General features: G+C 37.1%; 1 protein-coding gene across 3 annotated transcripts in view; it reads right to left on the bottom strand.

Moving 5' to 3' along the window:
- Positions 1-780: 780 nt before the first annotated feature.
- Positions 781-24421, bottom strand: part of RASA2 (RAS p21 protein activator 2) — a gene marked incomplete at its 3' end in the record, with an annotated part of 119401 nt that continues 95760 nt past the window's right edge. Inside the window, exons 18-24 of one of the 3 annotated variants that reach the window (XM_082624395.1) lie at positions 23968-24041; positions 23306-23415; positions 8135-8217; positions 7033-7241; positions 6266-6369; positions 5381-5570; positions 781-3893 (exon numbers count right to left, since the gene is read on the bottom strand). In XM_082624395.1, the coding sequence (XP_082480521.1) occupies positions 3863-3893; positions 5381-5570; positions 6266-6369; positions 7033-7241; positions 8135-8217; positions 23306-23415; positions 23968-24041 (801 nt within the window). Of the gene's footprint in view, positions 3894-5376; positions 5571-6265; positions 6370-7032; positions 7242-8134; positions 8218-23305; positions 23416-23967; positions 24042-24421 lie in introns of those variants that run through there. The other 2 variants (XM_082624396.1, XM_082624397.1) reach the window with 2 other exon arrangements.

Raw genomic sequence — 24421 nt, 5'->3', positions numbered from 1 at the left:
GTCATGAAACTTAAAGAGAAACCCAACAGAAGTATTGCCCCCTCTCTCTTTAAAGAACTGGTCTGTTATGTCATAGAATAGAACCTATACAGAACCCTTTGATGTTTCTATTCTAAGGTCTATTCTTTTCTTTTTTTTTCTTTTGAAGGAACTAGTCTACAGATGTGCATTGTATCCAGTTGATTGATGTTGTTGAGTTCAACTGTGTCCTTACTGATTTTTCTAAGGTCTATTCTAATACATGGGCTAGTATGAGTGGGATTCTGGTATTTCAGTAAAAACAAGATGCTTAGAGAGTCAGAACCCTATTCCTTCCTCTTTGTTAACCTTGAGTTTCTCTGGAGTTGCAGGGACTAGGTTTTATGGAGGTTTATTTGAGGATACTAAGAGGCTGCTGAGGCACTAACTAATGGGGAAGATTCTGGCTTCTCTCGTTGGGGGTGCAAGTCAGCTCTAAACTATTTACTCAGAAAAGAGGGGGATATATTCCCACACACCAGATGTGCACGGCTCTAGGGAATGATGGGATCCTTCGCAGCACCTGCACACTGTAGGTCTTCAAAACAAGTCTGCTGAATGAATAAATAAGGACCTCAGTCCATCAAAAACCAGCCTAGATAAATGCAGAAGACTACTGCACCCTTTCCAGATGGTTTGCTCTTTGTTACTGAGGACTCCTCACTTCTGCTATTCCCTTCCTAATAGGTGAGGTACGATAATTTTAAATGAGAAGAAATTCTTACATCAGTGAGAAAGTAAGGTCACACCAAGAGTGGACAGGCTTCTTGTAATTTATTTGAGTTATTTCCAAGCGACAGCTACAAAAGTTCTTAATTTTTATAATATTTTGATAAGAAAATAAAATTTAAATAAAAATACATTCTCAACAATACCACATGGTTACACAAATTCACTACATTAAGTTTTGATAACTTACATTTTCAAACTGGACACTGTAAAAACCAATATTTACTCGCAACGTTAATTTCCAAAAGTTAATAAAAATGGAAGCAGATAATATCAATCAAGACTGGCAATTTAACTCTAGAATGAGTCCTGTATTTTTCACATACTGTAAGGACACCTAAAAGGCTTTGTAGCATTTTGTCTTTACAGGATGTACCATTAGAACAAATTAAAGGTGCTTTTACTTAAAAAAGAAAGAAACAAAAAACAAAAAACAAAGAAATCTGTCTTCTAAAATCTGGCATGAATGAGCCTTTCTGATAAATGAATGGCTTCAGAAACAAAAACAAAAGCCACATCATTCATCATCTTTTTTTGTACAATACGGAAAGCCTTGTTTTGACACTTAACCACTACCCATGATAAACAAACAAATTTCTTTGGCAAAGAAAATAGCTCAGTTTGATAAATTATATTCCTGGGAGAAAAGAAATGTTGCTATTGCCCATTATCATATTAAATGAATATTAAAAAAACAAAGCTACATGAAGAACAAAACGAACGATAACAACAACAAAACGAGCAACATACCAGCGTAATTTCAAACGACAGAAATGGCTAAACTAAGAACCAGAATTGGCATTTATGGCAAGAGTTTCTCCATATCATCCTTTTCTTTCCTTCTTGGGGTTTTCAGGGTTTTAGGGTAAAGTGAGCTGCCATGTATTTTTTTCAAGTTTAGAAAAGGCAGAGAAAGCAGATCAGGTAGTAAAAATCAAAGTACTCATAAGTAACAGCAGAGGAATGAGGAGCCCCTTGGAAGCAAGTAAGTACCTTGGTTATTTTGGGGTCCCACTGACATGGCCTCTTATTTCAGAAGACTTTCAAAGAAAATTTCATGTCATATTACTTGTTTTTAGGCTATGCCAAGGTGGTTAATTCCAGTCAAACTGGCTGTTTAAAAAGTGTCATGTGAAGAAAATAACTAGTAACTGAACTCTTCAAATTCTGAGTTACGTATTCACACAGCCTTGGTCCCTTTGAGAACGCTGTGATCTTTAAAAACCGTCATAACTGAGGGCTTGACATTAGAAATATTAGAAGACTATAACTAAAGAAGCCACTAGAGAGTAATGAGTGGTACCTGGCAATGCTCACATGGCCTTTCCAGGCAGACATTCAGAGACCCTTAAAATGAAATTTCAATCTGAATGAAATTTAAAAGTGAGAAATTTATTAAATGGTAAAATTCTTTCACAATGATGAATCAGTGTAGTTTGTGGAATCTACAAGCTCATGAAATTTAAAAGACTTTTCAAACCTGTCTTTAAAATGGGCCAGCAATGACCTACCATAATGCAGACTAGGACTGATTCTTAAATAAAACCAACTGATTTTTACAAGTCCTTTAGAGACTTGTACATTAGAAACATTGCTCCGTTATAATCATTTATGGAACAACTCTGATGACTGTGTGCGAATGGTCTTTAAAAATAATTACCTAGTGACATTATAATTTAAAAACAGTTACCAATAACATAATTGGCAAAGTATATCTTGAAATATAGCTTATGCTCAGGGAAACAAAAAAAGCACTATTAGCTAGATTTACATTAATAAGTAGTCACAGTTTTAAACAGAAACATGTAAAATACTCCAAGGTTCAAAGTACCACACTTAGAAAATGTTTTGAATTTAAAAAGACAAAATAAGAGTACCATGGTTTTTAATACTGATGAAGCAAAGTGCATACCTCTTAACTTCAAGGTGGCAACTCGCTTCAATTGCTTATTTACAGTTATGATTTTTAGGATAAAAGTAAATTAGGGAAAAATAGGATTCAAACAGTTGCTTGCCCAAATTCCATTTGGCTAGCAGGCAATAAGAAAACAGCAGTGAAATATAAACATTTTCAGGAAAGCACTATTTCTAGACTTAAACACTGATCATTCAACTGATCATAAAGATTAGATACCACAGAGTATCTAAAGTATAATCTGGGGTGGCCCAGATGAGTAAAGTGCGCCGAGTGACTGTTCTCGAGTTAGATCTCAGCCTCACGCTGGGAGGAGGGCGTCCTGTGGTGGTGGCCCTTATAATAATGGAGTAATGAGTGAAGTGGAGTGAGTTTACCACCACCTTTTCCCATTGTTTACTTTCTCTTCTTTTTCAAAAGTGAAGTCCTTAGAAGTCACATTAACCTGAACTCGCAAATCAAGAAAATGAGTACCTGATGTTTAAATAATGAAAAAAATTAAGTGGTCTCATTTTATTTCATCTGCCGTCACTCATCCCAAATGTAAACAAGATGCAGACAATAGTACATGTTCCCTGATTTCTCCTGTCTGAGTTCTGTTTACATCATCTCTAAATAGACAAAAGATCTACCAGCTTTCAAGGATACTCTGGCAGTTTTCTAACATTTCTGTCGCTGTTCCTAGTGTAATCTGTAATGACCAATGGACCAAAAGAGATCTTTTTTTTTTTTTTGAAGAGGGAGGGTCTAGATGAACTAAATGGAAAGCTCTGAATAGTCATGGATTGAAATATTCCAGTAAAACACAATGTTGGCAGTATAGAGCAGGCACTAATGGTAGTGAAAAGTCCACAGAACACAGAGTGTTACAAGAAGAAATGGTTTCTTGCTATGGAGGAGTTCTCCTTTTGTTACAAAGCTTCTTTAGGAAGATTCTTTCTATTAAAAAGAAGTTGCAGAAACATGGCTTTCGACACGTAAGACATGAAGGGAATCTTGGGTTTTAAATTCTCTAGGAACACATCAATACCAGGATTCCCAAACAGTTAATTTCAATTATTAAATATTAAATACAAGGTGAATGCAGGTGACAGTGAAGCCAATGTTCATTCTTAAATACTATGAACAAAATATATGATGAATTGAAAAACTCCAACAAAAATAATATTTTCCAGTTCTTCTGAGTCAATTGGTCAAACTCTAAAATGTTTTCCCAATAATTGGATTTTCCCTAGAGGAAATAAGATGAACAAATAAACTATTTAGTACAAGAGAGATTGGTATTTTTTAACAGAGGAAAATACAGCTGGGAAAGGGGGTGTGGGTACAGGGGGAGTGTGTGTGGCTACAGGGGGAGAATGCTATTTAAGAAGGATGGTCAAGCATTGACTAGGACCTCATATGGAAACCTGCCAGGGCTCCAAGAAAACTGGATTACTACTGTTGGAAGAGAACGAAGTATACGAATGTAGGAAAGACAGTATTAGGATGCTTACACTAATCTTCCTAATGTACTGAGCCTTCTATCTAGGGAGAACACAAATATTTATACCTGTCAAACTGATTTTTATTGTTTATAAAATATATATAATTATCAATCCACATAGGTAAAAAAAAAAAGTAAAAATAGCAGGGCCAAGATTCAAAGCCCCTCCTTCAACAGCCGTATGACCTTGTGCAAGACACTTAACTTTCCTGAGCCTCGGTTTCTCTAGTTGTGAAATGGGAATATAACCCTGTTGGGCTGATGTGAGGATCAATGAGAGAGTGTGCATTGTGGCAAACACTTCGTTGCTGGTCCAAGAACTATCTCTCCCTATCTACCTCTGTGCAAATCGAAACCTGACTCTAGTGTTGGTACTGGGCAGCCCTGTGTTTCAGGGGAAGCTAGGGGTAACTTTGGACAAGGTTTCCTTCCTCTTGAGGAGGAAGTAGCTTTTTCTGCCCCTGGTTGCTATTATTAAAAATGTGGGGCTCTGAACTATTGCAGCCCAGCTGTGACCATGAGGGGACAAGTTTGAGGAAGACAGAAATCATCTTGTTGAAGATGGTTGAGCGGCTGGATCGTCCTTGATGACACTGTTGAGCTGAGCTAACCGATTGTAGAAATCGGGACTTAATTTCTGAGGTTAAAAAATGTCCTATTACTTAAGCCACTTCAATTGGGATTTTCTGTTACTTGCTGCTAAAAACTATCTAACTGATGCAATGTAAAGTACTAGGTACAGTGCCCAGTAGTAAGGAGTAAGCTCCTTAATAAATATTAACTCATGCTGCTGTTTCCACCAGTGCCCATCTGCATCTGAGATGGATCCAAAGCATCAACTATAAACTACTTCCAGCACCACGTAGCTGATCCTTTTATTCTAGTACTTAGTATGTACAAAGGTACTGTAAGAGATATAGAAGGAAGAGGATCAGCAAAACAAAACAAAAACAGAAAACTACTAAGTATTCAGTTCAAAGATTACATTGAAATATAACATTAAAAAGTGATGACGAAGTACTGCACCAATATAATGAAATGATACCAGAATTGAAAAAGACAAAGATCCCTGTATGAGTGGCCAGGGAGATTCCTGCACAAGAGAAAGGTTCTGAGCCGGTTTTGAAAGACGAAGGTAAGCAGGAGGCCTGCACTTCAGGTGTGAGTACAGGGTAGCAGAGGCAATCTCAAACTATGTTGGAAAATGTTGAAAGTATCTTAAAAATACTTACTTGCTCCCATATTTTGCACTACTTGATCTTTTCTTCCTATACTTTTCATGAGGTTCATCTAGCTTCTCTACGATGCTTTTTATTTGTTGAATTGTCTTAAAGGTTGTTACAGAATCCTCGATTACAAAGTTAGAATAGTCATCGGGCTCTTTCTGTGGTCCTTGATAGACTGCTATAGTTCCACAAGCCTCTACAAGAAGCAATAAAATCTCTGATCAGACAACTAAATTCATTAAATGTAATTTGTATTGATAGTATAAGTAAGAACTTTTCGGGCTTCCTTGGTGGCGCAGTGGTTAAGAATCTGCCTGCCAATGCAGGGGACACGGGTTCGAGCCCTGGTCCGGGAAGATCCCACATGCCGCGGAGCAACTAAGCCCGTGCGCCACAACTACTGAGCCTGCGCTCTAGAGCCTGCGAGCCACAACTACTGAAGCCCGTGTGCCTAGAGCCCGTGCTCCGCAACAAGAGAAGCCACTGCAATGAGAAGCCCGTGCACCGCAACCAAGGGTAGCCCCTGCTCGCCACACTAGAGAAAGCCTGCGCACAGCAACAAAGACACAATGCAGCCAAAAATAAAATAATTTATTAAAAAAAAAACTTTTCAAGGGGCTCAAGCTGGGAAGATCTCCCCTGGAAATGCATAGATAACCAAAATACATATATTTTATTAATTATGATAATCACATTTATTCAAAAACAGTATTTTTACTTGATGAATATCTATGAAAAAGGCTCCCTTTGGGAGTTTGTCAACTTTCATATAAGTAACATTTTGGTAAATCTATGAGGTATCTTTGACTTTAAGAAAATGCCAAAGCAACACTTCAGGCATTGGTAATGAAGGATCATGGTTATATAAAAGTATTTTAATTGTATAGTTACCTTCCATTTTCTGCAGCTTAAGTAAACTGAGGGTAAAAAGGGAATAAATTCTTTCTGTTTCTCTGTCTTCATCAATATCTATTTGGATGTCTGCAGGGACACCTCTATGGTAAAAATGAAATCAAAGACATTGGAAAAATATCACTTTGTTAACATGCTAAAGACTTTTGATGGTTTGAGACTGAAAATAGAACCACAGAATTTTGCAGAAGGAACCTTAGGAATCTAGTCTAATTTGATAATTAAATAAAATGGGGCCAAGAGAGGTTTGGTCATTATGCGACTCTAACCAAAAGGAAGGGAATTTTAAAGTGAAACCACTTTCATTACCTGTGCTTCATCCCATTAATTTTTAAGTCTACAGGGCTAAGCCCTTCGTCCTCGGTAGCTTGCTCAAGCTTGCACATCTATTTAAACATTGCCCTGTTTTTATTTTTTGACCTGTGCAACCACAATTTATTTGAGAACATTTTCATCGTCCCCAGAAGAAACCTGTATTCATTAGTACTCCCCATTCCTCCCTCCCTCTGGTCCCTCACAACCACGAATCTACTTTCTTTCTCTATAAATTTACCTATTCTGGATACTTTATGTAAATGTTATCATACAGTATATGGCCTTTGTGTCTGGTTTCTTTCACTCAGCATCTTTTCCAGGTTCATCCGTGCATCTATCAGGACTTCAGTCCATTTTATGGCTGAATAATATTCCACTGTATGACTATAACACATTTAAAACATTGCTTCTTTAATCAACAAGAAACTTACGCAGTACATGGCTTGCAGCCGAGAGCGTTTTCACTGGTCTCCAGACAGCAGAGCCAGTTTCCGTTCAGATATGCAGAGGGATGGTAAGAGCTGAGCCTGTTCTGATTGCATCGGCTCACCCTGCAGAGGACATCTATCCATTCATTAGCTTCCACACAATTATTTGCCTGGACATAGAGTGGTTTCTCCGTGTGTATCACTTGGAACATCTTCATAGGCAATTAAGACAAAAAGTTAGTGACAGAGTCTAAAAACCAAACAGTACAAAACACAAAAAGGTACATAAGAGAAATCTAGTTTGCTTGGCTAGGTAACTGTTGCTCAGGTATCTTATAAACTATTATGTTTCAAGCAAGTTAGTCCCTGGGACTGTCTGAGTCACATGGTACTAAACGGTGCAACAGAGTATAATTTTTATTCTTTTTTTTTTTTTTTTTTTTTTTTTTTGCGGTATGTGGGCCTCTCACTGTTGTGGCCTCTCCCGTTGCGGAGCACAGGCTCCGGATGCGCAGGCCCAGCGGCCATGGCTCACGGGCCCAGCCGCTCCGCGGCATATGGGATCCTCCCAGACCGGGGCACGAACCCGTATCCCCCTGCATCGGCAGGCGGACTCTCAACCACTGCGCCACCAGGGAGGCCCCAGAGTATAATTTTTAGAAATCGCACAAATCCAAAGGAAGGAACTATCATATAATCAGGAATAAAGGGACAGAATTTCAGATGGAGGAAAGAAGTATGAGTAAAGACAAAGCAGTGGGAAAATAGAAACAAGGAAATCATCTTGGCTGACTTGAGTGTACTGGTATGTACTGAAGGGTAGCAGAAGATAAGGCTGCACAGGCTGGTTGGGACTATATTCTTAGAGACTTGCATGTCAAGCTGAGAAGTTTGAGAATATGCAAATATTGAGAAAAGTACCTTTAACTTAACAGGGGAGGCAGACTACATAAAGCATCAACAATAATGGACAAGTTTAAGACAGATTTCTAGCCACCAATTATAAGATATTAATGATTAATAACAAATACTAAAATAAACCTCTTTTTAAATTTCCAGCTAAGTATTATATGCACTTTAAAAAGCTTTAAATTATGTAACTTACATTTTTCTTGTTGAAAGAGCTCTCTTCCAGTTTTTCCACAGCAAGAATGTTTTTCACTGGAATCGTGTAAATTGCATCTTTGCCTAAATTATAAAAGAAGTAGGATAAAATTAAAATAATTTCCATCAAAATTATAGAGGTGAGAGGTTAACTCTATAAGATTTAAGATCGTTCTCTTGATGGTAGGTGTATAAGAAACTTACAGATTTCCAAATGGTGCATATATAAGTATCCTTTGTTTTGTGGAACAAATGAATTTTGATTGTTTTCTATGTGACTTCCTCTTTATTTTTTTAAAAATAAAATTCAAACATTTGCAAGGAAAAATGAGGGAATAAATCTGATCTCCATGTAGAAAATAAAAATATTATATTTGTAACATTAATTATGTGGGGACTATACTTAGCAATAAAGGTCTACTCAAAACTTGCGGAAATGTGGAATTTTCTTTCATGGAGTTATTAAATAAACAATGAATCTGACTGTATCTAAGTGGATTTTTCTGCTTTTCCAATCAAATATTTAATTAAGGAATTAACCCTCAAAACAATGATTTGAAATTGAAAAATTGTTCATTACTATCACATAATGGCTGGTCAGCTGACTAGAGCTACCAAATTTACTCTAAGAGATACAGGAAATAAAAGTAAAATTTTATTTGGTAGAGTTAATCATTAACCTAATTTAAGAATTTGGGGACTTCCCTGGTGGTCCTGTGGTTAAGAATCCACCTTCCAATGCAGGGGATGTGGGTTCGATCCCTGGTCGGGGAACTATGATCCCACATGCCACGGGGCAACTAAGCCCAAGCGCCACAACTACTGAGCCTGCATGCCACAACTGGAGATCCTGTGTGCCGCAACTAAGACCCAACACAGCCAAAAATAATAAATCAATAAATATTTTTTAAAAAAAGAATTTGGAAATTTGGGTTCTCTAAAAGAGCTTCATAATAAGATGGCATGAGGATATGAAGCATTTCAACTTACAATTTACTTGAGAATAAACTACATTCATATAGTCATAGAAACTATAAGCAAATATAATTATGACTTTTTCTGGTCATTTTGTAATGTTCTTAGTAAATCAAAGCTTTGCTTCCCCTTCCACCAAACTTTGCTTTAATGACATTTGGGTTGAAGTGATGGAGGCTAAGACCTTTATATTATCCATGGATTAATGTATAGCTTTTTGGTCAAAGACACTAATTTGATTAATAAAGGTTTTCTTTCTTGAACAGAGAGGTTAACAGAGTATTTGCTAAGCCTGGTTCCTGATGTAAAATCTAAAATTTGTGTAATTCAAGAAGATGTGATATACAATTTTTTAAAAAAGATAAAGTCACTTAATTCAACTATCACACACTGAATGTTTACTATATACCAGACACTGTCCTGTAACCACTTGGGATACAGGAGTAAACAGAACGCATAAGGCCCCTAATGAAGTTTGCATTTAGGTCTGGAAAGACTGACGAAAGACAAATATCAGGTAGAGATGAATGCTATGATGACAACAACCCAAGGCGACATGATAGAAAGTAGCTGGGAAGTTACTTTAAACTGGGCAGGTAGGGAAAACTTTTCTGTGGAAACGACATTTCAATTCAACAAATACAAATTATATATACATGGGAAAATAAGAAAAGACTATCAACAGTGTCCTGGGAGCTAGCTACAAGATCAAATTTATGAGGAGGTGTGGGGAGTGGGGAAGGGAGTAAACTGGAAGAAGCCACAGCCCAAACCACACGTAGGAAAAGACATCTGTAAAAGGAGGACTGGTTTAGAAAAGCTTCAAGCCAGAGTCAATGGACACAAGACAGTTGGCGGGGCGAGGGGGAACACACTCAGACATGTGTGATGACAGTCATATCAGGATGACTGATTGGTACGCTGCATCTGCAACAGCTGGGTCAATTAGGTCCTCACTGCCCCCCTCGCCCCGCCACCTTGTGCTAAGCAGCAGTCAACAGAGGCATAGCCCCAGGCTAAAGCAGTAAGGATGCATACTGGGCTGTAAAGCAGGGCTGCCACAGGTTGTTGAAAGCATCCACGCCAGAAGACAAGCACTAGCACCCTTGCCCCTCAGCAGCTCGTCCTGTCCCTCCCTCGAAATCACTGGCTGTAAGCTACTGAACACGCAAGCAGGTGAATGGACTGTAACACAAAGATGAGCAAATCGCCAAAAAAATCACCAAACAGATGAGGAAAATCAGCACTCTGGAGGAGACACACATACAACAAAGAGAATAACATCTGAGGAAATCAGGGGTATAATAAATGAGGGGGCAAAGGAGACATGTCTTTCGGTACTCATCTACATGGGGCACCACAGAGATTGCAGAGAATTTAAAAATTTTGCAGGAAGTTTCTATCTTTAGATTTGTTGAATACACAAAAGCATGCCCATATCCTAGAATTGCTGTATTTGTTCATTTCTGGACAATACAGCATATGTAAAGAAAGTGCACTGCTCCAGGCACATATGATGTTATTAGAGTTAATTTCAGTTGATAATGTCAATTGGAATGATTGCAAGGTGAATTAGTAAGATGGAAGATTTTACTGAGGACTCTAAATATATAGTACAAAAGCACAAAGAAACAGAAAATAAAAATGTTAAGAGCCATGATGGATGAATTTAGAAGTTTTGGTACCTGTCTAATAAGCATTCCAGAAACAGAACAGAAAGAGTGTTCAGAGTAAAATTACCAATGAAAATGTCCCAAGGATAAAGGTATAAAACTTCAGATTGAAAGGATCCATCAAGTGCTGAGCAGGATGGAAGAAAGGTAATACTTAGACACTGGGCAGTAAAATATTAGAGCTTGAAGATTAAAGAAAAGTCCTAAGAGTTTCTAGGGAGAAGAATCAAGGCTAAGAATCAGAATGACATCAAAATTCTCACCAGCAACAAAGGAAACTAGCAAACCATGGAGAAGTATCTTAAAAGTTCTGTGGGAAATGATTTTAAATCCAATCTAACTTATTCAAGTGTAAGGGTAAAATAGACTTTTTTTTTAAATATGCAAGGACTCATGCAAGGACTCAGAAAATTTATCAGCCCTAATGCCTACCTGAAGTAATTCTTTGAGAACATACTCCTGCAAAATAAGTAAGAATTCAGGAAAAAGACGAGTACGTTATATAAAAAATAGTGCTGGGCAAAGAAATCAGAAAAATTGATAAGCATGGTTAGAAAAATCATTAAAACATAAAAAGGTAAAAGAAACAAGAGAACCTCTAATGATTAGTGATGTTGAGCATCCTTTCATGTGTTTGTTGGCAATCTGTATATCTTCTCTGGAGAAATGTCTATTTGGGTCTTCTGCCCATTTTTGGATTGGGGTGTTTGTTTTTTGATGTTGAGCTGCATGAGCTGCTTGTATATTCTGGAGATTAATCCTTTGTCAGTTGCTTCGTTTGCAAATATTTTCTCCCATTCTGAGGGTTGTCACCTCACACCGGTCAGAACGGCCATCATCAAAAACTCTACAAACAATAAATGCTGGAGAGGGTGGGGAGAAAAGGGAACCCTCTTGCACTGTTGGTGGGAATGTAAACTGATACAGCCACTATGGAGAACAGTATGGAGGTTCCTTAAAAAACTAAAAATAGAACTACCATACGACCCAGCAATCCCACTACTAGGCATATACCCTGAGAAAACCATAATTCAAAAAGAGTCATGTACCACAATGTTCATTGCAGCTCTATTTACAATAGCCAGGACATGGAAGCAACCTAAGTGTCCATCAACAGATGAATGGATAAAGAAGAAAAAGGAACGAAATTGAGTTATTTGTAGTGAGGTGGTTGGACCCTACAGTGCAGTGAGTCAGAAAGAGAAAAACAAATACCGTCTGCTAACACATCTATATGGAATCTAAAAAAAAAAAAAAGGTTCTGAAGAACCTAGGGGCTGGATAGGAATAAAGACACAGACATAGAGAATGGACTTGAGGACACGGGGAGGGGGAAGGGTAAGCTGGGACGAAGTGAGAGAGTGGCATGGACATATATACACTACCAAATGTAAAATAGTTAGTGGGAAGCAGCCACACAGCACAGGGAGATCAGCTTGGTGCTCTGTGACCACCTAGAAGGATGGGATAGGGAGGGTGGAAGGGAGATGCAAGAGGGAGGAGATATGGGGATATATGTATACGTATACCTGATTCACTTTGTTATACAGCAGAAACTAACACACCATTGTAAAGCAATTATACTCCAATAAACATGTTAAAAACAACGAAACAAGAGAACCTGGTACTAAAATTTCAGATGACTTCATTAGGTAGACGCTAGGGAAGAATAAATTGAAAGCGTGCTCATGTTCTTTCTCAGCTTGAACAGAGACTGGGATTAACTGCAGACAACACGGTAAACATGTAAGTTTAAACCTGTCTGTTAACAATTTAAAAGTAGAAATAGGATGCCCAAATTCTCTCACTAGGTAGGACAGGATGAACATGAGTGGGACTGATTATTCCAATTAAAAAGGCAGGAGAAAAACCCTCAATAAACAGAAAAGCCTAATAAACAAAAAACATAAAACAAAGTAGCAATTACAGTAATCACAATAAATGTGAGTGTATTAAATTTCCTTATTAAATAACTAAAATCCAGTTTAGGTTCAAATCATCATTACCTCCTCAAAAAGTTAAACATAAAGTTAGTTACCATAGGACTCACTGATTCCACTCCTAAGTACATAGCCAAGAGAACTGAAGACATATGTCCACACAAAAACATATATGTGAATGTTCGCAGCATTATTCATAATAGTAAAAAAATGGATACAATCTAAATGTACATCAACTGATGAACTGATAAACAAAATCAGGAATATATCCAAACAACAAAATATTATTCAGCCATAAAAGGAATAAAGTACTGATTCATGCCATATCATAGATGAACTTTGAAAACATTATGCGAAGTGAAAGAACCCAGTCTTACAAGGTTACATACACATTGTTTAAGTCCATTTACATGAAACGTCCAGAATAGGCAAATCCATAGAGACAGAAAGCAGATTTGTTTGCCAGGGGCCGGGAGTAGGGAGGAGCGAGCAGTGACTGTTAATGGGTGTAGGTTTTCTTTTTTGGGGGGATGAAAATGTGCTGTGACTAGTGGTGATTGCACAACTTTGTGAATATACTGAAAATGGACTGTACACTTTAAATGGGTGAATTTTATGGTTATGTGAATTATATCTCCATTAAAAAATCATTACCACCCCAAGAAAAACAGAATTCCAGCTATATATTGGTCCCAAGGAACACAGATGAAATAAAATAACTGTGAATCTATCTTTTGATAGTAGTGTAAGGAAGCTGAGTAATTCCATTCCTTAGAAAGTAAGTATAAAACTGGGCAAATTGGGCTTCCCTGGTGGCGCAGTGGTTGAGAGTCCGCCTGCCGATGCAGGGGACACGGGTTCATGCCCCGGTCTGGGAAGATCCCACATGCCGCGGAGCGGCTGGGCCCGTGAGCCATGGCTACTGAGCCTGCGCGTCTGGAGCCTGTGCTCCGCAACGGGAGAGGCCACAGTGGTGAGAGGCCCGCGTACCGCAACAAACAAACAAACAAACAAACAAACAAAACCAACAACTGGGCAAATTATTAAAAACAACCACTTCAGAGCACTGGAAAATAACCAAAGGCAAGTAAAAATCTGAGACGTGTTTACTCAACGAACAACTGCTACCGCATAGGATAAGAACTGTGCATTTACAGTCTTCCTCCCTGAAGGTGTTTCCATAATTCCCCAGATCAGTGAAAACTCACAGCTTTACTGGCTGGAGGTTACAAATTCAGTTTAAGGGTGAGATTTTGGAAACAAGAGAGCTATAGAAAGGCTGAGATAATAAACCTGCCACATCCTTGGCTGACTGCTAAAGATGCATGTATGTGGACCATCCCAGAGAGTCTGGCAAAAGTGGAAAGCCTGGGGAGACGTGAATTTGCTGTGCCTTTGAATGTGTTCCGATTCACAAACAGCTCAGGTGATAAAGGGTGGAAGACTTACTGGCTTCAGGTATTTGAGCACTATGCTCAAATCACTGGCTGATCACTAAACTAAGCAAGCTCAGGTGAGAGCCCTAGGGAGGTAGTTAGGATGAGGGAAAAAAAAAATCTGAGCAAAGACAACAGCAGCTATACACTGACAAGAGAGAAAGATAAAAAGAGACAGACAGACACACACACAGAACAGACGTTGCAGTCTGAGTTCTTCAGAAGAACAAACAGAATCCAGACACACTATAATGTATTACCTACAAAGCCCAGTTTTTAACTAAAAAATAAGATGTGGAAAGAAACAGGAGAAGTATGACCCATACTTGGGAAAGAAAGCAGCCAACTGAAACTGACTCTAAGTGGACTCAGATGTTGAATTTATTCTATTAGGGAGCAAAGCCACTATTATAAATATGTTCAAATAATTCAAGGAAAATATGCTAATAATGACTGAACAAATATGGACTCTAAACAGGAAAAGTGAAACCATAAAAAGAATCAAACAGAAATTTTAGAGCTGAAAAGCACAATAAATGGAATGACAAATTCACTACATGAGCTGAAGAGAAGATTTGAGATGGTAAATGAATCATGAATGTAAACAGAAACTATCCAATCTAAAGAACAAAGATAAAAGGGAAAGAAGACAAATAAGGGAAAGAAGACAAACTGTCTCAGAGAGACCCGTGAGACAATATCAAGCATGACTGAATAAGTATATCTGGAGTCCTAAGGAGAGAAAATGGACAGAAAAAAAATATTTGAAGTAAAAAATTTCCCAAATTTGGTGAAAAACATTAGCTTATGGTTTAAAGAAACTCAAATCCCAACAACCTCTTGAAAAATTTCAACTGCCAAGCAACACATTTTATGCCCATTATCATAACAAAAAAGAAAGAAAAAGGAGGGATGATATAAAGAATGGGAAAGTCTTACTTTAATGAAGTTCAATTTATCTTAAAAAGATGTTTAGTGCATTTGATATCCGAAGAAATCCCTGCATACTCTACAGTTGCAAAGATATTCTCTTATGTTTTCACTGAGGCCTATGATCCTCTTATCTTGAATTAAATTTTGTGTGTAGTATGAGGTAAGGTGAAGTTCGTTTTCTCTTCGTTTATCCAGTTGTTCCAGCACCATCTGTTGAAAAGACTTTCCTTTCCCAATTGAATTGTCTTGACACTTTTGTCAAAACTGAATTGACCATATATATGTGTGTGTTTCTGGACTCTTGTCTGTTCACTGATCTCTCTAGCTCTTATGCCAAAATTTCAGACTTGAATTACTTAGTAATTAGTAGTCTTAGTAAGTCTTAGTCCTCCAACTTTGTTCTACTTTTTCAACATTGGCTCAGCCATGTTAAGTCCTTTTTTTTCCCATTGACATCAATTTTAGAATCAACTTGTCAATTTTTACCCAAAAAAACTTGGGATTTGGAGTGGGTTTGTGTTAAAATCAAGATGAATTTGAGAAGTGACTTCTTAAAAAATATTGAACCTTAAAATCCACGAGCATGATGTATGTCTCCTTTTATTTGCATCTCCTTTATTTTATCTCAGCAATGTTTTATAATTTTCTTTAAAGTCTTATACTTATTTTTAAAAAAGTGATCCTAAGTATTTTAAGTGGGTGTTTTTGAAGGGGGTGGTTGCTACTGTAAATGGTATTATTTTTTAAATTTCATCTTCTAACATTTTGATGCCAGTTTATACAAATACAACTGATCTGTATATACAAATCATGTATCCCAAGATCTTGCTAAATTCACTTATCAGTTCAAACAGTTGTTGTGAAGATTCCTTAGGATTTTTTACGTAACTCCATATGTCCTTTTCTCCTTTGGCGGGGAGGGGTCTTACTGCATTGTTTACAACCTCCAATACGATGCTGAAGAGAACTGAGTGAAGTGCATAATCCTTGCTTTGCTCCAGATCTTAGATATGATGTTACATGTATTCTAATTACTTGTTACCGTTGGGCTTAACCTATCATTTTGCTATTTGTTTTCTATTTGTCCCATCCGGTTTTTGCTCCTCCGTTCTTCCCCTCCTGTTAAATTTATTTTTTGTGCAGGGGAGAGGAGATGGGTTATACTTTTTTTCTTTAAAGTTTTCTTCTAGAGATTAATATACACAGCCTTAACTCATTACAGTCTACTTAAAACTATTCTTGTGTCACTTCACATAAAACAGATGATCCTTGCAATAATTTACTCCACCCCCTTCCTTTGTGCTATTGTCATATATTCTACATCTAAATTTGTTATAAATGCTATAATTCAATGTTATAAATTCTGCATTAAACAGCTGTTTTTTAAAAAATTCAGACAGACATGATTACATTTATGTACATAGTTACCATTTTCAGTGCTCTTCATTCCTTCCTGTAGATCTAAGTTTCCATCAGGTGTTATGTCACTTCAGCCTGAAGAATTTCCTTTAGCATTTCATACAGTGCAAGTCTACTTAACAACTTACCTAAAGGATTATTTTCATTTTTGAAGGAAATTTTCACTAGAGTTCTAAGTAGAGAGCTTTTTTCCTTCAGCACTTGAAAGACATCATTCCACTGTCTTTTGGCTTTGGTTGCTTTTTGTTAGAAGTTAGCTGTCACTTGTATTGTTCTCCTGTATGTAATCTGTCTTTTGTTCCTCTGCTTTTGAGATTCCTCTCTTTATCTCTGGTTTGATTATTATATGTCTAAGTGTAGTCTTCTTTGTATTTACTATGCTTGGTGTTCACTGATCTTAGATCTGTAATATAATGTTTTTCGCCAAATCTGGGAAATTTCAGGCCATTTTTTCTTCTAGTATTTTTTTCTGCCTCTTTCTCTATTCTGCTTCTAGGATACCAATCATGCATATGTTAGACTGCCTGATACTGTCCCACAACTCACTAAGGTTCTGTTCATTTTTCCCAATATTTTTTCTCTGTGTTCTTTGAGTGGATAATTCTCATTGATCTGTCTTCAAGTCCACTGAATCTTTCTTCTGACATCTCCAAACCATTGTTAAGCCCATCCAATAAACTTTTCATTTACAATGTTGTACTTTTCAATTCCAGATTTCCATTTGATTCCTTTTTATAGTTTCTATTTTTTTCTTTTGCTGGAATTCCCCATCTGTTTAATCATGATGACTATCTTTTCCATTAAACCCTTGAAATATTTATAACAGCTTTAAAGTGCATATCTGATAATTCCAACACGTAGACCATATAGGGGTCTGCGTCTGTTAAGTGCTTTTTCTCTTGACTAGTGTTGTATTTTCCTGTTTCTTCTCAAACTTGTTAATATTTCACTGTATACTGGACACTAAGAATAATACATTGTAGAGACTCTGGATTCAGTTATCTTCCCTCGAAAAGTTACATCATTAGCTGATCACTCTGAGGCTTGGTTTTATACTCTGTTTATAAGATACTTTGTTTATTCTTAATCCTAGGACATAGTCTTTACTTCTGAACCACCGCCTTCTAAAATTCCAAACTCTGTCTCTGAGGAGGAAAGAAGCTGAGATCTCTGCTCATCTTTTTTAATCTTTCAGTTATTGCTTTTCACTAGCCTCTCTGAAGTTCCCCCTAGCATGAGCAGTTCGAGTCAGCTGAGGATTTCAGGGGAGTTCAAAGCAGATTGGAAGGCTCCTCCTTTTAATCTCCTCAATTTCTGCCTTCTCTGGCAGCCTTGGACTCTGTCCTTTGCCATTTCAAGGCAATAAAACTATGACTTTCTGGGAATTCCCTGGTGGTCCAGTGGTTAGGATTCCATGCTTCCACTGCAGGGGGCATGGGTTTGATCCCTGGTTGGGGAACTAGGATCCCGCACGCCATGTGGTGTGGCCCAAAAAAAAAAAAAAAAAAAAAGCAAACTATGACTTTCTGTTTGAATTCTAGCCACCTCATACTGCACAGATTGGGAGTGCTCTCAGGGGGAAAAGCCACATAAACATAAATCTCACCCAGCATAGTTCTCATCTTCCAAGGGTCAAATTCTTCAGAGAGTTGTTTTATATATTCTGGCCAAAGTTTTTAGTTGTTATCTATGAGAGAGTTAGTCTAGTACAAGCTTCTCTACTATTACCAGAACTCCCATGTCTATTTTTAAAAAGGCAACTTCATCAGTCTACTTGTGTAAGCCCAAATCCCTGGAGTTATCCTTGACTTTCTCTTACTCTTGATATCCGACCCTATAGCAAATCTGGTGAATACTATCTTTAAAACAGATCCAAGATGTGATCTATTTTTACAACCTCCGTTGCTACTAACAGGTCCAAGCCACTATCTTGTCTCCCCTGAATTAGTGCAGTAGCTTCTTACTTGGTCTCCTTGCCCCCTTCAGTCTAATCTCCACACAGCACTCTACATGGCAAGGGAGGTCAATCCTATCAAAACATAATTCAAATGATATCATTCCTTTGCTTATCACTCTCCAGTGCCCTGCCATCTTATTCAAACTCTTTCAATGATCCACAAAAGCCCTATCATATCTAGCTCCTCCATGGTCTTTTTGATCTCAGTTCCTGTGATTACTCCCTTATTCATTTTTTTTTTTATAGTCACAAAAGCGTTCTCTTGTCTCCTGAATACTCCAGGTGTACTTCTGTTTCAGGGCCTCTGTACCAGCTGCTGTTAGCTATGTCTGCGTCACTACTACCTCAAATTTATCCACATAGCTCACTCCCTCACCCTCCTTAGGTCTGTGCTCAAATGTCACTTTCTCAGTGAAGCCTTCCCTGACTAGACTTTTTAATATTGCAACTCTCCTGAGTTCTCTATTCCCCTTCCCTGCTTTATTTTTGTTCATCTCATTTATAATCATCCCATATAGTATAAAATTCTTTTGTTTGCTTGTTTACTGTCGATCACTACTAAACTATAAGATCCATGGGGGTAAGGATTTTGGTATGTTTTGTTCACTACTGTTTTCTCCAGAGCTTGGAACAACATCTGGCACACTGCAGGCACCCAATAAAATATCTGTTGAATATAATGCACAGACAAATCAATGGTGTTCTTTAGTTATTAAAGAAAAAAAATACTGCAGAGCCCTGTGTATGAAAATATGAGCAGGTAAAAACCAAATCAACCTAAATGTATTGAGATGCGTGTTTAAAACATCATGGAAACTTCTTTTATATTGTCCACAGGTTATATGAGCTAGAACACTGATATCATATGGAAGTTCTGTAGGCTGTATGTATGTATCTGTGTATAACAGGTCATCCATAAGTAGACAATATCTAATCAAGTTTGGAGAACACAAATGGAGTTTCAGAGATGAATCTGTTAGTAACTTATTATTTAAAAAAATAACCTGTTAGTAGTAAGCTTGGCAGAAATTTTAGAAACCCAGAGCAGTGGTTCTTAATGTATTCAGATAACAGCATATCTGGAAAACATGGTGTCCTCTGAAGAAATCCATTTATTAAAATTTAATAAATGCCTTAATGAAGGTAGTAAAAACATGGTCCTTACCACTGAGGATCTTAAAAAACTAGGGCAAGAGATAGATAAAAGTAATGACCACACAGTGTGACATAAGTTATCACTAATGTGCTAAAGAAACATAGTAAGAGAATACTCAACTGAGGTGGCCAGAAGCTTTATGAAAACAACTTCCATAAAGAGCTGACACTTGTTCTGAGGGTTAAAGGACAACAGATCACACAGGTTAAGAAGGAAAGAAAGGGATTTCTAGATAGAGCAAATGCAAAAGCATGAATGTAAAAGAGCACAACTGAAAGGAGCTTCAAGAGTTAGTCTGGCAAAGTGACATATGGAGAATGCAATAGATGAGGCTGGATGAGATAGGAAAAGGCTGGAACATCAATAACTCATTTGATTCCAGCATACAACTAGGAGAACTTTTACTTGTAGAAGATGACCACGTTATAGTGTATCAATATAAAATCATAATCACACTCAGATCCATAAGAAACTGTCAAGGTAATCATGACTGATAGCTGACTGAATGCCCTATGATATTCATTTGCCACATGTTAATTTAGTGATATTGAAGATTGACTGCTTACTAAGTGGGCATCAAAATTTAATAACTTATTTGAGAAAAACCCTTAAAATTGAGAAAATTCTATTAATTACTTTTCCAGTAAACTGGAAAACTATTATTTGATTCTAAGTGGCAGAAATACTTGATTCAGAATACTAGCGTTCAGTAGGAGGAAAGAGTGAAAGACTCCATGATTTAAAGCGACGTTACAGAATATGTGGGAGGCGCTCTTTCAGACACCAAAGTCGTAAAGTGTAATAAGAGACTAATTACCTAGCAGTCTTAGCTATGCAAAAAACTGCAAGGAAACAGGAAGTAAGCAAAACAGTTGCTGAACAACCAAAGAGAGAATCCAAAGCCTATGTATTTTATTCACAGAGGAAAGTCCTGAAATCGTCAATCAAGGCCTTTTAATCTTATGCATAATTTTAACAAACACAGTACCTACATCCTCACTTATAGTATATTAGCAGTAAAAAATGGAAGTAGGGGATAAGAGGTGGGAGTGAGATGCTACATTATTGTTCATTGACAGCACAAGAAATTTAAGGTGACAGCCTGAACACAGAGGGGATAATGAAAAACTGTATAAAGCAAACACAGGAACACAAAAAAGCACAGCAGTCCAAGGCATGTAGCTGGGAAGTAAACAGCTGCACACACCCATAAGCAGCCCAGAAAACATCACTAAATCAGAGTACTACATAATAATTAATATTATCACTGACAGCCCCAAGCCATCTAGAAAATGTTAACTTACGTTCAATGAACTCTTTTTTAGAAGGCAGGGAAGCATGTAATACATTTTGGAGAAATCCAACAAAATAGTTTAAAAAAAAGCATGGATGCTTAAAACTGTAGGCTTTGGTAAATAATCTTGAAACTTCATATAATAGAGCTCATTCCTCCAATGCCATTCCAACATGTTAAATTTCTTAAGGTCTGAAAATAATGTAACTTCTAATGTGTCTATTTTATACTTTAGAGCAGTCTAATCATTCTAGAGAATTTTATCCTCATAAGATCACTGGATAGAACAGAAGTTCTTGAGAACTGTGCATGGACTCTGGGACTATGAACTCCCTGAAATTATATGCAAGATTTTGTGTCTACATTTGTTCATGAATTTTTCTAGAGGAAAAGGGTCCAAAGTTATCATCTGATTCCTAAAGCCTTAAGCCAAAGAAGACTTTAGAATGTTGGTTTAGATTAGAAAATACTTTAAATGGGGAGAAAATAGCCAACTTATTCACAGAGAATGACTAACTTACCTTTATTTCAGTGTACTGCTGATGTAAACATAATTAGCATATTATGCCAGCTATTTTAAAAATGGTGCTATATATGTGAGAGCATTTATATAGTATTCAACATAAACTGTAACTTCTAAAACATTAAAAATATGCTTAGCTTAAAGAATGCTGTCTGGAGGGCAAGTATGTAGCCGATTGATCCTTAGTCACTGGAATACTTATATTCCACAACAAATTATCTGGGTGCCTAAAAATATAGTGCATTTGGCCTCTTATGTCTTACTAATATATGTGGACATATGTAGTCATTCTGGCTAAGGATCCTCAGGAATTATGAAACAAAAAAATTTCTTTTCACTTCACTCTTCTAGACTCTCCACTGAAGCACTCTGCTTAATTGAGTCTACGTTCTCTTGAAAGTATCTTATGTCTGGTGTTTGTTTTATCATTTCAGAATTTATACCAGAAGTTCTCTTAACAGATCTTTACCTAACAGATTTGTCAGATTAACCAAGACTCTCCATTTCCTCTGTAGAACTTACTGAATGATGCTCATGGGATGCTGAATGCTTGTGGCTGCTAGGGTACTAACTATTAAGCTTGTACCCTTCTGTTTCCATTGGTTAGGCTGTTTTGACTACCAAGTCCATTGTGTTTGTTCCCAGACCTATCTATGCCATTTTTTCATGGTGTAATTATAATTTACTTAAACATTATGTAAAGTGACAAAAGAAGTGCCACCTACCAAGAGGCATACATTTATTTGAAAATCAGGCAAACACTCTGAAAAGCCTTTCAAAGAAGGAGACCAACACAAATAAAGTTGATTTATATGGGGGTGTGACAGCTGAAAAAACTTAGGGTGACTATCATGACTCTAAAAGGATTCTACAATTGGACGACGTTTCAAGTATTTAAGTTCTAGCTTCACGTTAGAGAAATCAACCTGAAAACTGATGCATTAGGGTTATGTTTGCACAAGAAAGACAGAGGGGAAATCTCATCTATAGATCCATAGTCAAAGAAAAGATCTTGGCTATCATAAGACTGCTAAACAAACATATAAATATTTAAGGTAGGAATGCATCTTTTTGTTTGTTTTTAAGTGATTCTTGCTTTAACTGACCTTTCTGGTTAAGTGAACAACTTTGGATCCTGATCACTCTGAACAGAAGGAATTTTACTGTATGTGATCTATGATCTAGATACTAAATTCTTGCTAAGGTATCAGAAACGAGTGGCCTTCTATGGATAATGCTTTACCCCCAAAGGAATAAACTTAAAAGGTAGAGATTTTAGGCGTTATGTCAGTCCACTGAGGGACAAACTTTGCCTCTCCGAAGCCCTCAAATCACACTGTAGGAAGATGGCTCTCTGCACCCAAATAGATAGCCAATTTGTGCCTTTTCAGGGGGCAAATTACTAGAATTTTCATCTTGGAGTTAGCTTGGCAATAGTCTAGAATGAATCTTTTAACTGAATAGGAATCACAGCCTATGGTATGACTGCGGCAACTTCTGGCAAACCACTGAAACACTCTCATTTACTAGAAACTGAGTCTTACCAATTTGACTCTGGAAGTTAAAATTCTGAGTTTCAAAATATCTAACTGTTGTTCCTTATGGGTTGATTACAAAAACAGGGATTCACCAGGGATTTTTAGAAAACAGAGCATACGGTAGGAACACCTACTGTAGAGAGAAAAGTGTAATTTACATGGTGTTACTTGTCAAATATTTATTACATTTTTAGTGTGTGTACATCACTGTGAGAAACCATGAACTACAGTAACATTAGTAAAAAGGTTCACTAGTCACATTAAGCAGCAGAAAAAGAAATCTTCAGTGGGAATCGGGAAAAGCCCCACAACAGAGCATAAACACAACTACCTGGCTGCTTGTGGTAGGTGAGCTCTCTGCTTGTTAAGCAGAACCACCGTTTCTTGAAATTCTTTTTTCCAATCCGAGTTCTTCCCTGAGCTCTTTTATACATCTCACTGCCAAAACAACAGAGTAAACATTTAGCTACAAATATTAAAATAATTAATCCAAATCAAAGAATTATCCTTTAATTTTAAATGACATGAAGAGCTGTCAAAGACTATATTAAGTTTATGAAAATGTCTTTGCCATCTATAACTCCTGCATTTATTTTGGCCATACAAAGGGAATAAAGTCCTTAAATAATTTGATATTTACAACTGTACTATCCAGAACTAAAAAGGCCAAGTGAGTCATTTTCCCCTTTAACTTCCAATGAAAACACTACTTTACGACTGAATAATGCTGTTACTTTTTTCAAAGTACGACCCTACCACCCATAATCTCCTTATATTTGCAAAACAACTATAGCACCGTATGGACAAGAAGTCATGCCCATCTGGTGTATGGTTTATAGGACAGTGAGGGTGACTTACCTGATTGATGTTACTCAGGCAGTTTTAGCACAGAATAAAGCCCAGATTTCCTCACTCCTGGACCCATGCTCTTTGTACTTACTTAATGTCTATACTGAAATATGACTTTAAAATCTAATTTCATTAAATTACCCTTCTTTCAGGTGCACAGGCTCACTGGTACCACTGGACACTTTAGTTTCAGTAGATGAAATTTCATCCAAGAACTAAACGGGGAAAGGGGCAAATATTACACTTTGTGACAAGGTACATCATAAATTCAGTTTATCAATGTCGCTGACAGATAATATCGTGAAGTTCTTCATTATTAAGGAATAAAGCAAAATACATATTTAATTGTAGAGGAAGTCCCTAATTTACATATGACAGGTATTCTAAAAGTTTATCGTTAAGTTACTTAAAACCCAGAATATATGTCCCTGTAGAAATAATTCAACCCATAATTCCTTAACTGCAACTCTGAAATCTAAAAAGCTCTGAGTACAAAGAGTTTTTTGGTTTGCTTTTGATTTACGGTAAACTCATTTACAGTAACTTAACCTGAACTGGTGAAAGGCTACTTACAGCCTGTATTTATCCTACTTAG

Source organism: Mesoplodon mirus (genome assembly GCF_964341445.2).
Source record: "Mesoplodon mirus genome assembly, chromosome: 6".
Taxonomy (NCBI): domain Eukaryota; kingdom Metazoa; phylum Chordata; class Mammalia; order Artiodactyla; family Ziphiidae; genus Mesoplodon; species Mesoplodon mirus.
The sequence above is the reverse complement of the archived record's forward strand: the minus strand, read 5'-3'. Positions and strand labels throughout refer to the sequence as shown.